General features: G+C 44.2%; 1 protein-coding gene across 1 annotated transcript in view; it reads right to left on the reverse strand.

Moving 5' to 3' along the window:
* The window catches only part of LOC133361364 (oocyte zinc finger protein XlCOF6-like), a 28,753-nt gene that overhangs the window by 4,212 nt on the left and 11,122 nt on the right, over window positions 1-13,419 (reverse strand). Inside the window, exon 3 of the mRNA XM_061580289.1 lies at window positions 3,116-3,168. Within this exon, the coding sequence (XP_061436273.1) occupies window positions 3,116-3,168 (53 nt within the window). The remainder of the gene's footprint in view (window positions 1-3,115; window positions 3,169-13,419) is intronic.

Consider the following 13,419-nt stretch of genomic DNA (forward strand, 5'->3'; position numbering starts at 1 on the left):
GCAAGCGAACTTAATATAAAGGATTTAAAAATATGCCTGGAAGCCCTAGTATCTTCAAAATAAATGTTAGACCAAAACACCAAGCACACAATTTCAGCAGCCTGGCTGCAAAAGTAGTATTTATAAAAGCAAATATCAGCTAACATAGCAAAGGCTGTTGGGAATAATACTAATTGTATTATGCAGAAATGCATAAATAAATGTTCAATCGAAACTTTAGCGGTGTGAAGCCAGGCTCAGATTTGCTTGAATGCTTGGATGAACAGATATAACTTCAGCGGCATATGTGCTGTTAATTTCCTGTTTCCATTCTTCCAAAAAGTTCCAGAGGGAAACTAAAATAAGCGATTGTTTTGATTTAACCTCCATGTTCAATAGTTAATATAATTTACTGCAAATACAAACTTGACACTGTCACACACTGGCATGGTAAAAAGTGGTGGTGTGTCCAGAACCATTCCTGGCCGCCTTCATCTGCTCAGTATTGACGCTTCCTCCCTTCACCATGTAGTTAATTTAAGATCAATCAACATAGCAGAGGCCCACAAGCAGTTCAGCTTTCACTTATCAATCATGTTTGCTGGCAGTGGTAATCAGACTAATTGTTGAGTTCATAATGCAGTGAAATAACTGCACCACATCTCCCCACAAAGATAAACTCTAAAATACACATACATTTCACATGCATCATTAACATATCTAAACAAAAATCCAACATTCATGACGAATTGCAAGTAACCTTATCCCAGTGCTAATGCCATGATAGGTGCAATTTAAGGCCATGTAAGTGTGGATTCCTTGACAGCAGGTAATGGGAATGATCCAGGTGTCAAGGGATAACTGACAGATGAACCAGCTGTGCTCCCCACTGTCTTGCTGGGTTTTAGGAACCCAGCGTTCCACCTATTCATGTGGGCGTCGCACATCCAACCTCTTCATTGGACCAGATGACGCCAAAAGGCGTACAACTCAAAAAAGGTGTCAGTTTTGTTGCCAGATAAAAGGGTAAAAAAACTATTATCATATTTTGCTACTGGCAAAGGAGGTTCCAATGGTGTAAATGCTTACCCCGAGCTCTCATACTCTGATGGTGCATTGTCTTTGAGTTGTACGCCTTTTAGCGTCATCTGGTCCAACACCATGTGAGACAAGGCTCTAAGAAAAGCTGTCTCGGGTGTGGACCAATCAATTTCAAGGACAGTGCATACATTATCAGAGTTGTGTTTTTTTTTACATTCTGACCGCAGGTATTGTGGTCAATGCAAACATGACTCCTTGTAAAAAAAGGTGTCAGTTTTGTTGCCAGATAAAAGGGTAAAAAAACAATAATCATATTTTGCTACTGGCAAAGGTAGTTCCAATGGTGCATTGGGAGCTTCTCAAACTACATAGTTATTTATTGATTTAAAGCTTTCGTGACTGCAGGAATTAATACTCTTTGGGTCTTTCGGTCAAGTCGCGTACATAGAAAATAGATCACAACGTTTCGATCGCAACACAAGCAATCGTCTTTAGGTGAGAGAGAAAGCTGCTGAGACAAGGTCTTATATAGGCCTGAGATGGGTGCATCAAGGTAGGTGGGTGGAGCTAGAGATGGTCCAACCAATTGAAATAAACACGGAGAAACCGTATACAAAAATATCCCAAGACAAAAAGAATTGTACAAATCTGTAAATGATGAAAGGAGAAAAGCTTCTTCTTATATTTTGCTACTGGGAAAGGACGTCCCATGATGTAACTGCTCACCCCGAGCTGTCATTGTTCTGATGGCGGCGTTGTCTTTGTGCTGTGTACGCCTTTTGGCGCTGTCCTCTGGTCTAACACCGTTTGAGACTAGGCTCGAAAGAAAGCCGTCTCTGGTGTGGACCAATCAGTTTCACAGAGAATGCAAAGATTATCACAGCATGTGTTTTGTTTGCATATTGATCGCGAGTATATTGTGGTTAATGCAGACACGATTGCTTGCAAAAGGTTTCAGGTCGGCGTTTAAACATCTTAACACCTAAATGTTTATTTAAAGCTTTCGTGACTGCAGGGATTCATATTCTTGATTCTTTCGGTAAAGTCATCAAGTAGAAGGGAAATAATAAAATATGAAACAATTAAAATTTCTCACGACGTTTCGATTGCAACACGAGCAATCATCGTCAGGTGTGATAAACACAGCAAGAAAATTATCCGAAATTTTCCAAAAATTTCTTGCTGTTTTTCACACCTAAAGTCACGTTGAAGAAAAACAATAAATTAAAAACATTTCTCACGACGTTTCAACTGCAACATGAGCAATCATCGTCGGGTGTGAAAACACGGTAAGAAAATTTTCCAAAATTTTCCAAAAATTTCTTGCTGTTTTTCACACCTAAAGTCACGTTGAAGAAAAACAATAAATTAAAAACATTTCTCACGACGTTTCAACTGCAACACGAGCAATCATGGTCGGGTGTGAAAACACGGCAAGAAAATTTTCCAAAATTTTCCAAAAATTTCTTGCTGTTTTTCACACCTAAAGTCACGTAGAAGAAAAACAATAAAATAAAAAATACAATTAAAATTATCACGACGTTTCGACTGCAACACGAGCAATCATCGTCGGGTGTGAAAAACACGGCAAGAAAATTTTCCAAAATTGTCTTGCTGTTTTTCACACCGAGTCACGTCGAAGAAAAACAGAATAATGAAAATAAAAACATTCTCACGTTTCGACTGCAACATGAGCAATCATCGTCAGCTGTGAAATACACAGCAAGAAATTGTATTACTTTATTATTTCCCTTCTACGTGACTTGACCGAAAGAACCACTAATATCTTAACACCTGTTTCAGTTGCCATAAAAGGGGAAAAACCTCTTCTTATATGTTGCTACTGGCAAAGGAGGTCGCATGAAGTAGTGAGCCAGATGAAGACGAATTAAACTTAAGCAGAGGATTAAAGCAAATGCAATCAGTCGAGGGCAGGAGGCAAGGCCCCGCGTGGCTAGGCCCCGCGTTGTAATGTTCCAACCTGGACATCGATTCCAGACTCGCTGCTACTCAATTGATATCCCTACGAGAGAGAGACGGAGAGAGGCTCTACCTGGGTAAACAACAACAACAACCACGAATGTTAACTTCTCACCTCGGATCTGTGAGAGCGAGCGCGGTGTAGCAGCTCGTGACGTCACGCGGCAGCGTGACGTCACGAGTGTCAGTTTTGTTGCCAGATAGAAGGGTAAAGAACCAATTATGAATAAATTATGTTAATGAGACGGGCTCATGCCCAGTGTTGAGTGGATGCTGAACCCGTCGCAATGAACTAGCGATTGCATTCATGAATTCATTATGTTAATCAACCGCCAATTGATAGCTTCAGTTTAAATCTTAATTTTAAGCTGTCGTGACTGCAGGAACTACTCTTTGGTTCTTTCGGTAAAGTCACGTATAAAGATAAAATAATAAATTAAATAAAAGCATACTACTTTTTTAATTGATTATTTTATCTTTATACGTGACTTTACCGAAGGAACCAAAGAGTCGTTTCAGTTTCATTTATTAGGTACTAGCGGGAAGCACCCGGCGTTGCCCGGGGGAAACATTTATTGAAAAACTTCTCAAAAAAAATTAAAAACATAACATATACAAATGCATTTTTGTTAATGATTATCTCATTAATAAAAATTTAAATAAAATTTAAATAAATTTCAACAAAACCAAACGAGCGGTGGAAAATAAACTTACGCTCGCGCATCAAGATTCGATTCTTTAGATCACGCAAAGGAATCGAAGGTTGTAGATTTCTTTAGAATCGGACTATTCCCGTTAAATCGATACCACAAACGCTCAGCAGATATCGATTCTCGCCACACACTTCATGGTCATCCCCCCCCCCCCTAAAATACAAAAGGGTATTTTTATAATTTGTGCATGGTGTACATTTTGCAAAGTACCCACATGGCAAATTTCAAGTTTGTTGCATGTCGGGAAGTATGCTAAACATTTTGAACAGACAACACATTCACAAATTTTCCTTTTATATATAGAAGACTAGCTTGACGACCCGGCTTCGCCCGGGACTTGGATTCACCACCCCCGTCCGCCTTTGTCTCCCCAGTGGCGATGTTCACACAGACCACATCAGTTACTCGTTTGAGGCTGAGTCGACCTAGGGGAAGCCCAGGACAAGTAAAAATAATCGTGGTGGCCGTGAGCGGGAATCAAACTCGGGTCGCCGGGTTCGTAGCGCAGCGCGCTCACCACATATCATCTCTAAAACACAGAAGTGAGATGGCTTTCTAAAAGTAGATCACTGGCCAGAGTTTTTGAGTTGCGAGAGCCACTCCAGAGATATATTTTAGAAAAAGTCACCACTGGCAGCACATTTCAGTGACACCGAATGGGTCGCAAAACTTGCTCGCTTATGTGACATATTCAGCCTGCTCAACGTACTCAATCTGTCATTTCAGGGGAGATCGACAACTCGGTTCAATTCGGCAGATAAAGTGGCTGCATTCAAAGCAGAGGTCGCAACCGGGTACCCGATACCTGTACCCTACCCGGCTACCCGTTTGCGACCCTGGTGCGGCCGGGTACGGGTAGGCCGTGAGTCACTGGTGAGTAACTGTTTGTCACTCATTTTCCAACGTCTTGTCTCTTCTCACAATTCAAGTTCCTAGAACAGGGGTGGGCAAACTTTTTCACTCGCGGGCCACAATGGGTTCTAAAATTTGACAGAGACGCCGGGCCAGGAACAGATGGATGGAGTGTTTGTGTGAACTAATATAAATGACATGTAAAAATCATTACATGAAAGGATTTGGCCTTTAACAGGTAGCAAAGCATTTATTTTCAAGTAAATTTAACAAATTGCACGAACAATACAAAAACATGTCGTAACGTGACTGATGAAACATCATGGAAACATCTGAGGCCTGCGCCCAAACCAATGACCTCACTTTAACTTCTTTACTAGCTGTACTACCCGGCTTCGCCCGGGACTTGTATCCACCACGCCCGGCCGCCTTTGTCTCCCCAGTGGCGATGTTAATACGCCACACCAGTTACTCGTTTTGAGGCTGAGTCCCTCCCTCACCACTCTCCCTCCCTCACCACTCTCCCTCCCTCACCACTCTCCCTCCCTCACCACTCTCCCTCCCTCAGCACTCTCCCTCCCTCAGCACTCTTCCTCCCTCAGCACTCTCCCTCCCTCACCATTCTCCCTCCCTCACCACTCTCCCTCCCTCACCATTCTCCCTCCCTCACCACTCTCCCTCCCTCACCACTCTGTAGAGGACGTGAAACTTTGATGAATTTACCTCAGAGTCGTGTGGTGGGTGTCGAGGCCTAGCACCGTGCAGAGCCTCCGGCCTCGCCTGATTTTCCCACCCGGCTGACGCTGGGTACGGGTGCCGTTCCCCCCCCCCCCCCCCCGCGCTACAATAATACTGTCTAATGGCTATAATTTTATAATCTACCGACCCTATAATAGTAATTGCACACATTGTGGTGGGGGGGGAGTGAAGAGGACGTGAAACTGTGATGAATTTACCTCAGAGTCGCGTGTTAATGCGTGCGCCTATTTTTAACGGGAATTAAAAATGGCGTCCACCCCGCAGCGAAGGCGTCGCTACCCGTTGCCAGGGGCAACCGCCGTCCAATGAAAGCGGCGAAGGCGTCGCTACCCGTTGCCAGGGGCAACCGGTGTCCAATGAAACTGCGTATGGTCCGGCGACACACAGACACACACACAGACAGACAGACAGATTCGCGATTTTATATAAATAGACTAGCTTGGCTACCCGGCTTCGCCCGGGACTTGGATTCACACCGCCCGGCCGCCTTTGTCTCCCCAGTGGCGATGTTCACACACCACAGCAGTTACTCGTTTGAGGCTGAGTCGACCTAGGGGAGGTTCAAATAATCGTCACCGGTGGTGGCCGTGAACGGGAATCGAACTCGGTTCGCCGGGTTCGTAGCGCAGCGTAGCGTTAACCACTACACCCACCGCTCCTCACACACCACACACGCACAGACACACACACAGACACACACACAGACACACACAGACACACACAGACAGACACACACACAGACACACAGACAGCACGCTAACCACTACACTACCGTTCCCCCTACACAACATACGCGCGCTTGCTGCAGACACACACGACTTTCAGGGTGCGTACGGCAGTAAACGACTGAAATAATAAAGCGGCAATGCTGCGCGAGGAACGCCTTAGACCTGCAACACATTTGTGTAATGCGAGCGTAAACACACAAACACATACAAACACATACACACACATACACACACATACATACACACAGACATACACATACACACAAACACACACATACATACACACAAACACACACATACACACAAACACATACACAATACACACACACATACATACATGCAGACACACAGACACACACATAACACACATACATACACACACATACATACACACAAACACATACACACACATACATACACGCACACATACATACACACAAACACATACACACACGTACATACACACATACATACAGACACACAGACATACACATAAACACATACACAAAAACACACATACATACACACACATACATACACACAAACACACACGTACATACGCACATACATACAGACACACAGACATACACATAAACACATACACACATACACATGACCCCAGCTTCGCCCGGGACTTGGATGCACCACGGCCGGCCGCCTTTGTCTCCCCAGTGAAGATGTTAATACGCCACACCAGTTACTCGTTTTGAGGCTGAGTCCCTCCCTCGCCACTCTCCCTCCCTCGCCACTCTCCCTCCCTCACCACTCTGTAGAGGACGTGAAACTTTGATGAATTTACCTCAGAGTCGCGTGGTGGGTGTCGAGGCCTAGTAGCGTGTAGAGCGTCCGGCCTCGCCTGATTTTCCCACCCGGTTAAGGCTGGGTACGGGTGCGGTCCCCCCGCCCCCCCCCGCGCTACAATAATAGTGTCTAATCGCTATAATTTAATAATCGCCCGACCCTATAATAGTAATTGCACACATAGCGGTGGGGGGGGGAGTGAAGAGGACGTGAAACTTTGATGAATTTACCTCAGAGTCGCGTGTTAATGCGTGCGCCTATTTTTAACGGGAATACAAAATGGCGTCCACCCCGCGGCCCGTCGCTACTCGTTGGCAGGGGCAACCGCCGTCCAATGAAAGCGGCGAAGGCGTCGCTACCCGTTGCCAGGGGCAACCGCCGTCCAATAAAAGTGCGTATGGTCTGGCGACACACAGACACACACACAGACAGACAGATTTACGATTTTATATATATAGATTATCTACATTAACAGGTTAGAGCAGCCACGCAGGCTGTGTGATGGAGATTTGGTTTCAACCTCGCTGCAGCAACAGATCATCAGTTTCAGTGGGAACAGTGTTGTTGATCTCCCATTTTTGCCAGTGCATTCAAGTCTGGAGTTATTTTGGTTGTGGCAATTCTCAGGATAGATCTGAGGTGCTAATCCGTTAACTTTGATCTGTGACGGGCTTTGTTGGCGTTCATGATGCTGAATGTCTGCTCACACACATAAGTCGAGCCAAACAAAGTCAGTATCTTCTGTGCAGTCCTCCGGAGGTTTGGAAACGTGGCTCTGTTAAGTGAAGCATAAAAGTCATTCAGTTTAACAGAGTTGAACTTCTCCTTTAGGACGGAGTCAGACTGAAGATCTATCAGTTCCAACTGCAGCTCCTGTGGTGCTGTTTCAGGGTCTTGTGACAGAGGACAGGACACCAGCTGAAGTGACTGTTCAATGTTTTCGAAATCAGAGAACCTACGGCAGAATTCTCCGTGCAAGTCCTCAAGCGATTTGCTGTATTTTTTTGCGTTTCGCGGTGCCTCTTCCTGCATGGAAAGTGTGGGGAAATGAGTGAAAGATTTGTTCACAATTTGTATGGAGAACAAAGTGAGCTTGGATTTGAAGGCTTTCACATGTTTGTACATGTCGTGAACAAATTGATCTTTCCCCTGCAGTTTCACATTCAGCTCATTCATGTGTGAAAATATGTCCACAGCAAACGCAAAGTCACTAAGCCAGTTGTTGTCGCTTAGCTCAGGGAATTCGTCAGATTTCCCCATCAACTCCAAAAATGTGATGATGTCCTCTTTCAGCTCCCACACTCGTAACACTTTCCCCAAACTTAACCAGCGGACACAAGAGTAAGTCCTGATGATCCGCATCAGTTTCCTCCAGGAACGTAATAAACTGACGGTGCTGAAGCCCCCTTGCTCGTATAAAGTTTACATCTTCTTGGTTCTTTCGGTAAAGTCACGTAGAAGGGAAGTAATAAAATAATAAAAATAAAACATAATAAAACAATTCTCACGACGTTCCGGCTACAACGCAAGCAGCCGTCTTCAGGTGAAGAATGAGACAATGCCAAGCTAGGAGCTTATATATAAGCTGCGTTGGAGGTGGAGGAAAGAGCGCCTTAACAAAAGAATGTGCATGTGAAGAGGAATTTAGCATATTCATGGAAAATGCGTAGGAGGTGGGCGGGGGGGTTTCAAAGTCATATTATGCCCATGCATTATGCAGGATCAACAGCACCAAGGGGGGGGTGCAGGGATTAGCAGTAACAAAGGAAAGGAATGTTAATGATATGTAGCTGCAGTTACTCAACCACCACGTAGAAAACTAAAGTATAAACTACATAAAAAACTAAAGTATAAATAGCATAGCACCATCAGTATACTTACTATACTCTACACTAAGCTGAGTTACTAACAGCAAGTAATACATTACAATTCTACGTCGTAAAAATTATATAATATGCTTCCATCTAAACTTTATTCTATTGCATCAACGAGCATATACCGTACTATATACTGCCAACATTAAATTATATACTGTATTGCTGTAAACCAACCTATATCTTATACATTTAATATAACACTATGTATTATTCTACCCACCCTAATGTGTGTCGAAATGGTTTATTACGTCCTTCCAATGATTGCTAAGCCAGAATCCATCTTCTCGGTTAAAATTGTCTCTGTGTTTGTATATGTGGATCGCCTCATGAACGAATCTCTCATGATAGCCAGATGGCTTGCAGAGAACCTCTGTCTTGGAGAAGTCAATGTCATGTGAGCCCACTGAATTGTAACAGTGATCTGCCACGGCTGAGGTGTTTGTCCTACCGTGTTTCAGGTCTGCCTTATGTTCACGGATGCGGTCCGAGACATGTCGTTTGGTTTCTCCAATGTAACTGCTACCACAGAGGCAACTTAGTTTGTAGACGCCAGGGTACTGTATGTCTGGAACCACATCTTTTACAGACGGGACCAGATCACGGATTTTATGTACTGTGTTGAATCGGACCTGGATCTTGTGTTTAATCAGGATTTTGGAGATCTTTTTTGTGACCCCAGCAATGTAGGGTAAGGTGATGGTCTTGAAAGGCTCCTCAACAGGATCCTTCTTGATGGTTGGAGTGATGGCTTTGCGGATTGTGTAGTCGGAGTAACCATTAGCCTTAAGAGCTTGGCGTACGTGTTTGAGTTCACTGGAAATGTGTTCATGGTCGGAGATGCATTGGGCTCTATGATATAGAGTCTTGATGAGGGAATTCTTCTGGGATGGATGGTGGTGGGAATCCGGTTTTAGATAAGCATCCGTGTGGGTGGCTTTCCTGTAGACAGAGTGGCTCATTGAACCATCAGGTCTCCTTTTGATTAGGACATCCAAAAAGGGTAGCTTGCCATCATTTTCGACTTCCATGGTGAATCTGATGGCTGGGTGTATGGAATTGATGTGGTCGAGAAATTGGTCTAGAGCAGGCCGGCCATGTGGCCAGATGACAAAAGTGTCGTCTACGTACCTCTTCCATAAGGTCGGGCGTAGAGTGGCAGTCTGGATGGCGTCCGTCTCAAATTTCTCCATGAAGATGTTGGCTACAACCGGAGATAGGGGGGAGCCCATTGGGGTGCCCTCAATTTGCTTGTAGAAGGTTCCATTCCAGGTGAAGTATGTATTGGTTAAGCAGTGTCTCACCAGGGGGGGTACCCCAGCATTCAGTCCTTGATGAACCAAGTCTTCAATGATTGCGATGGTGTCAGGCACAGGCACCTTGGTGAACAAGGAAACCACATCAAAACTGACAAGCAGGTCGTCTGGGGACAGGGCAATCCCCTTGATTGTCGATACCAGGTCAGTAGAGTTTAGTACTGCAGAGGTGGTTTTTCCAGTGAAAGGCCGTAGGATTTCGGACAAAAAACGAGCCAGTTTGTAAGTGGGGGAGTTGAGGTACACCTCTTCGTCCCATTGTCTCTACTATCAACTCCCCCACTTACAAACTGGCTCGTTTTTTGTCCGAAATCCTACGGCCTTTCACTGGAAAAACCACCTCTGCAGTACTAAACTCTACTGACCTGGTATCGACAATCAAGGGGATTGCCCTGTCCCCAGACGACCTGCTTGTCAGTTTTGATGTGGTTTCCTTGTTCACCAAGGTGCCTGTGCCTGACACCATCGCAATCATTGAAGACTTGGTTCATCAAGGACTGAATGCTGGGGTACCCCCCCTGGTGAGACACTGCTTAACCAATACATACTTCACCTGGAATGGAACCTTCTACAAGCAAATTGAGGGCACCCCAATGGGCTCCCCCCTATCTCCGGTTGTAGCCAACATCTTCATGGAGAAATTTGAGACGGACGCCATCCAGACTGCCACTCTACGCCCGACCTTATGGAAGAGGTACGTAGACGACACTTTTGTCATCTGGCCACATGGCCGGCCTGCTCTAGACCAATTTCTCGACCACATCAATTCCATACACCCAGCCATCAGATTCACCATGGAAGTCGAAAATGATGGCAAGCTACCCTTTTTGGATGTCCTAATCAAAAGGAGACCTGATGGTTCAATGAGCCACTCTGTCTACAGGAAAGCCACCCACACGGATGCTTATCTAAAACCGGATTCCCACCACCATCCATCCCAGAAGAATTCCCTCATCAAGACTCTATATCATAGAGCCCAATGCATCTCCGACCATGAACACATTTCCAGTGAACTCAAACACGTACGCCAAGCTCTTAAGGCTAATGGTTACTCCGACTACACAATCCGCAAAGCCATCACTCCAACCATCAAGAAGGATCCTGTTGAGGAGCCTTTCAAGACCATCACCTTACCCTACATTGCTGGGGTCACAAAAAAGATCTCCAAAATCCTGATTAAACACAAGATCCAGGTCCGATTCAACACAGTACATAAAATCCGTGATCTGGTCCCGTCTGTAAAAGATGTGGTTCCAGACATACAGTACCCTGGCGTCTACAAACTAAGTTGCCTCTGTGGTAGCAGTTACATTGGAGAAACCAAACGACATGTCTCGGACCGCATCCGTGAACATAAGGCAGACCTGAAACACGGTAGGACAAACACCTCAGCCGTGGCAGATCACTGTTACAATTCAGTGGGCTCACATGACATTGACTTCTCCAAGACAGAGGTTCTCTGCAAGCCATCTGGCTATCATGAGAGATTCGTTCATGAGGCAATCCACATATACAAACACAGAGACAATTTTAACCGAGAAGATGGATTCTGGCTTAGCAATCATTGGAAGGACGTAATAAACCATTTCGACACACATTAGGGTGGGTAGAATAATACATAGTGTTATATTAAATGTATAAGATATAGGTTGGTTTACAGCAATACAGTATATAATTTAATGTTGGCAGTATATAGTACGGTATATGCTCGTTGATGCAATAGAATAAAGTTTAGATGGAAGCATATTATATAATTTTTACGACGTAGAATTGTAATGTATTACTTGCTGTTAGTAACTCAGCTTAGTGTAGAGTATAGTAAGTATACTGATGGTGCTATGCTATTTATACTTTAGTTTTTTATGTAGTTTATACTTTAGTTTTCTACGTGGTGGTTGAGTAACTGCAGCTACATATCATTAACATTCCTTTCCTTTGTTACTGCTAATCCCTGCACCCCCCCTTGGTGCTGTTGATCCTGCATAATGCATGGGCATAATATGACTTTGAAACCCCCCCGCCCACCTCCTACGCATTTTCCATGAATATGCTAAATTCCTCTTCACATGCACATTCTTTTGTTAAGGCGCTCTTTCCTCCACCTCCAACGCAGCTTATATATAAGCTCCTAGCTTGGCATTGTCTCATTCTTCACCTGAAGACGGCTGCTTGCGTTGTAGCCGAAACGTCGTGAGAATTGTTTTATTATGTTTTATTTTTATTATTTTATTACTTCCCTTCTACGTGACTTTACCGAAAGAACCAAGAAGATGAATCCCTGCAGTCACGAAAGCTTTAAATCGAAATTTAAAGTTTACATGTTTTACGACTGGATTCAAGACATGATTAAGCTGCAATACAGACTTACACAGGGATTCCTGATGGATGATGCAGTGAAGGAAAATAAGATCCTGGATAGGGTTTTCCTCTCACTTTATCCTGGATTCTTTTCAGCAGCCCAACATATTTTTCAGTTAAATTTGGCGATCCATCCGTCGTGACATTGACAAGTTTACTCCGACGTAGCATCATTCTTTCGATGACAGCAGATACCTGGTTATACAAGTCCTCTCCCCGCGTTGTTCCGTTCAGGGATTCCATGGTCAAAAACTCCTCTGTTACTGCAAAACTGTCGTCAATGCCTCGGATAAAAATGAGGAGCCGAGCAGTGTATTTTACGTCCGTACTTTCATCCAGTGCTAGTGAATATAACCCAAAGGAATCAGACTTTTTGTTTAATTGACTGGCTATATTTTTATCAATCAGTTCCACACGGCGAGTCACAGTCCTGCGTGATAAACTGACTTTTTCAAATTTGCTTTTGATCTCCGGACACAAAATGTCTGCTGTCTGTACCATGTATTATTTTAAAAACTTGCCTTCGGAGAAAGTGGTAACGAGTGGTAATGTTGGTGAGAAGAAGTTTTAAAAGAAAAATTTAATCGAAGTGAAGGAAATTATTGAAAAGTTTGCATAAGTAATGATTTTTCAAACTTGAATTATGTTTTCTGTGCTTAAAACGCTTTAAAAAACTGTGGGGTCTAGAACGGACTCGTGAAATTCGGAGAGAACTCAGAGTTAAGTTTTGTTGAATTACATAAAGTGCGCCATCTAATGGGGGAATTACAGGAGGAAGGTAACATTTAATATAATAATAATATTTGGACATGTTCGGCGGGCCGGATTAAAAAGCCCAACGGGCCGTATACGCCCCGCGGGCCATACTTTGCCCATGTCTGTCCTAGAATCAACCCACTCGCGCCTGCAACATGGCTTCATCCCAGAGGTCGCAATCGGGTACCCGTACCCTACCCGTTTGCGACCCTGGTGCGGCCGAGTATGGGTGCGGAATCAAAACCCGTTTGAGACCTCTGAT

Source organism: Lethenteron reissneri, chromosome 72, assembly GCF_015708825.2.
Source record: "Lethenteron reissneri isolate LAM-NWPU_2019-01 chromosome 72, ASM1570882v1, whole genome shotgun sequence".
Lineage (NCBI taxonomy): Eukaryota > Metazoa > Chordata > Hyperoartia > Petromyzontiformes > Petromyzontidae > Lethenteron > Lethenteron reissneri.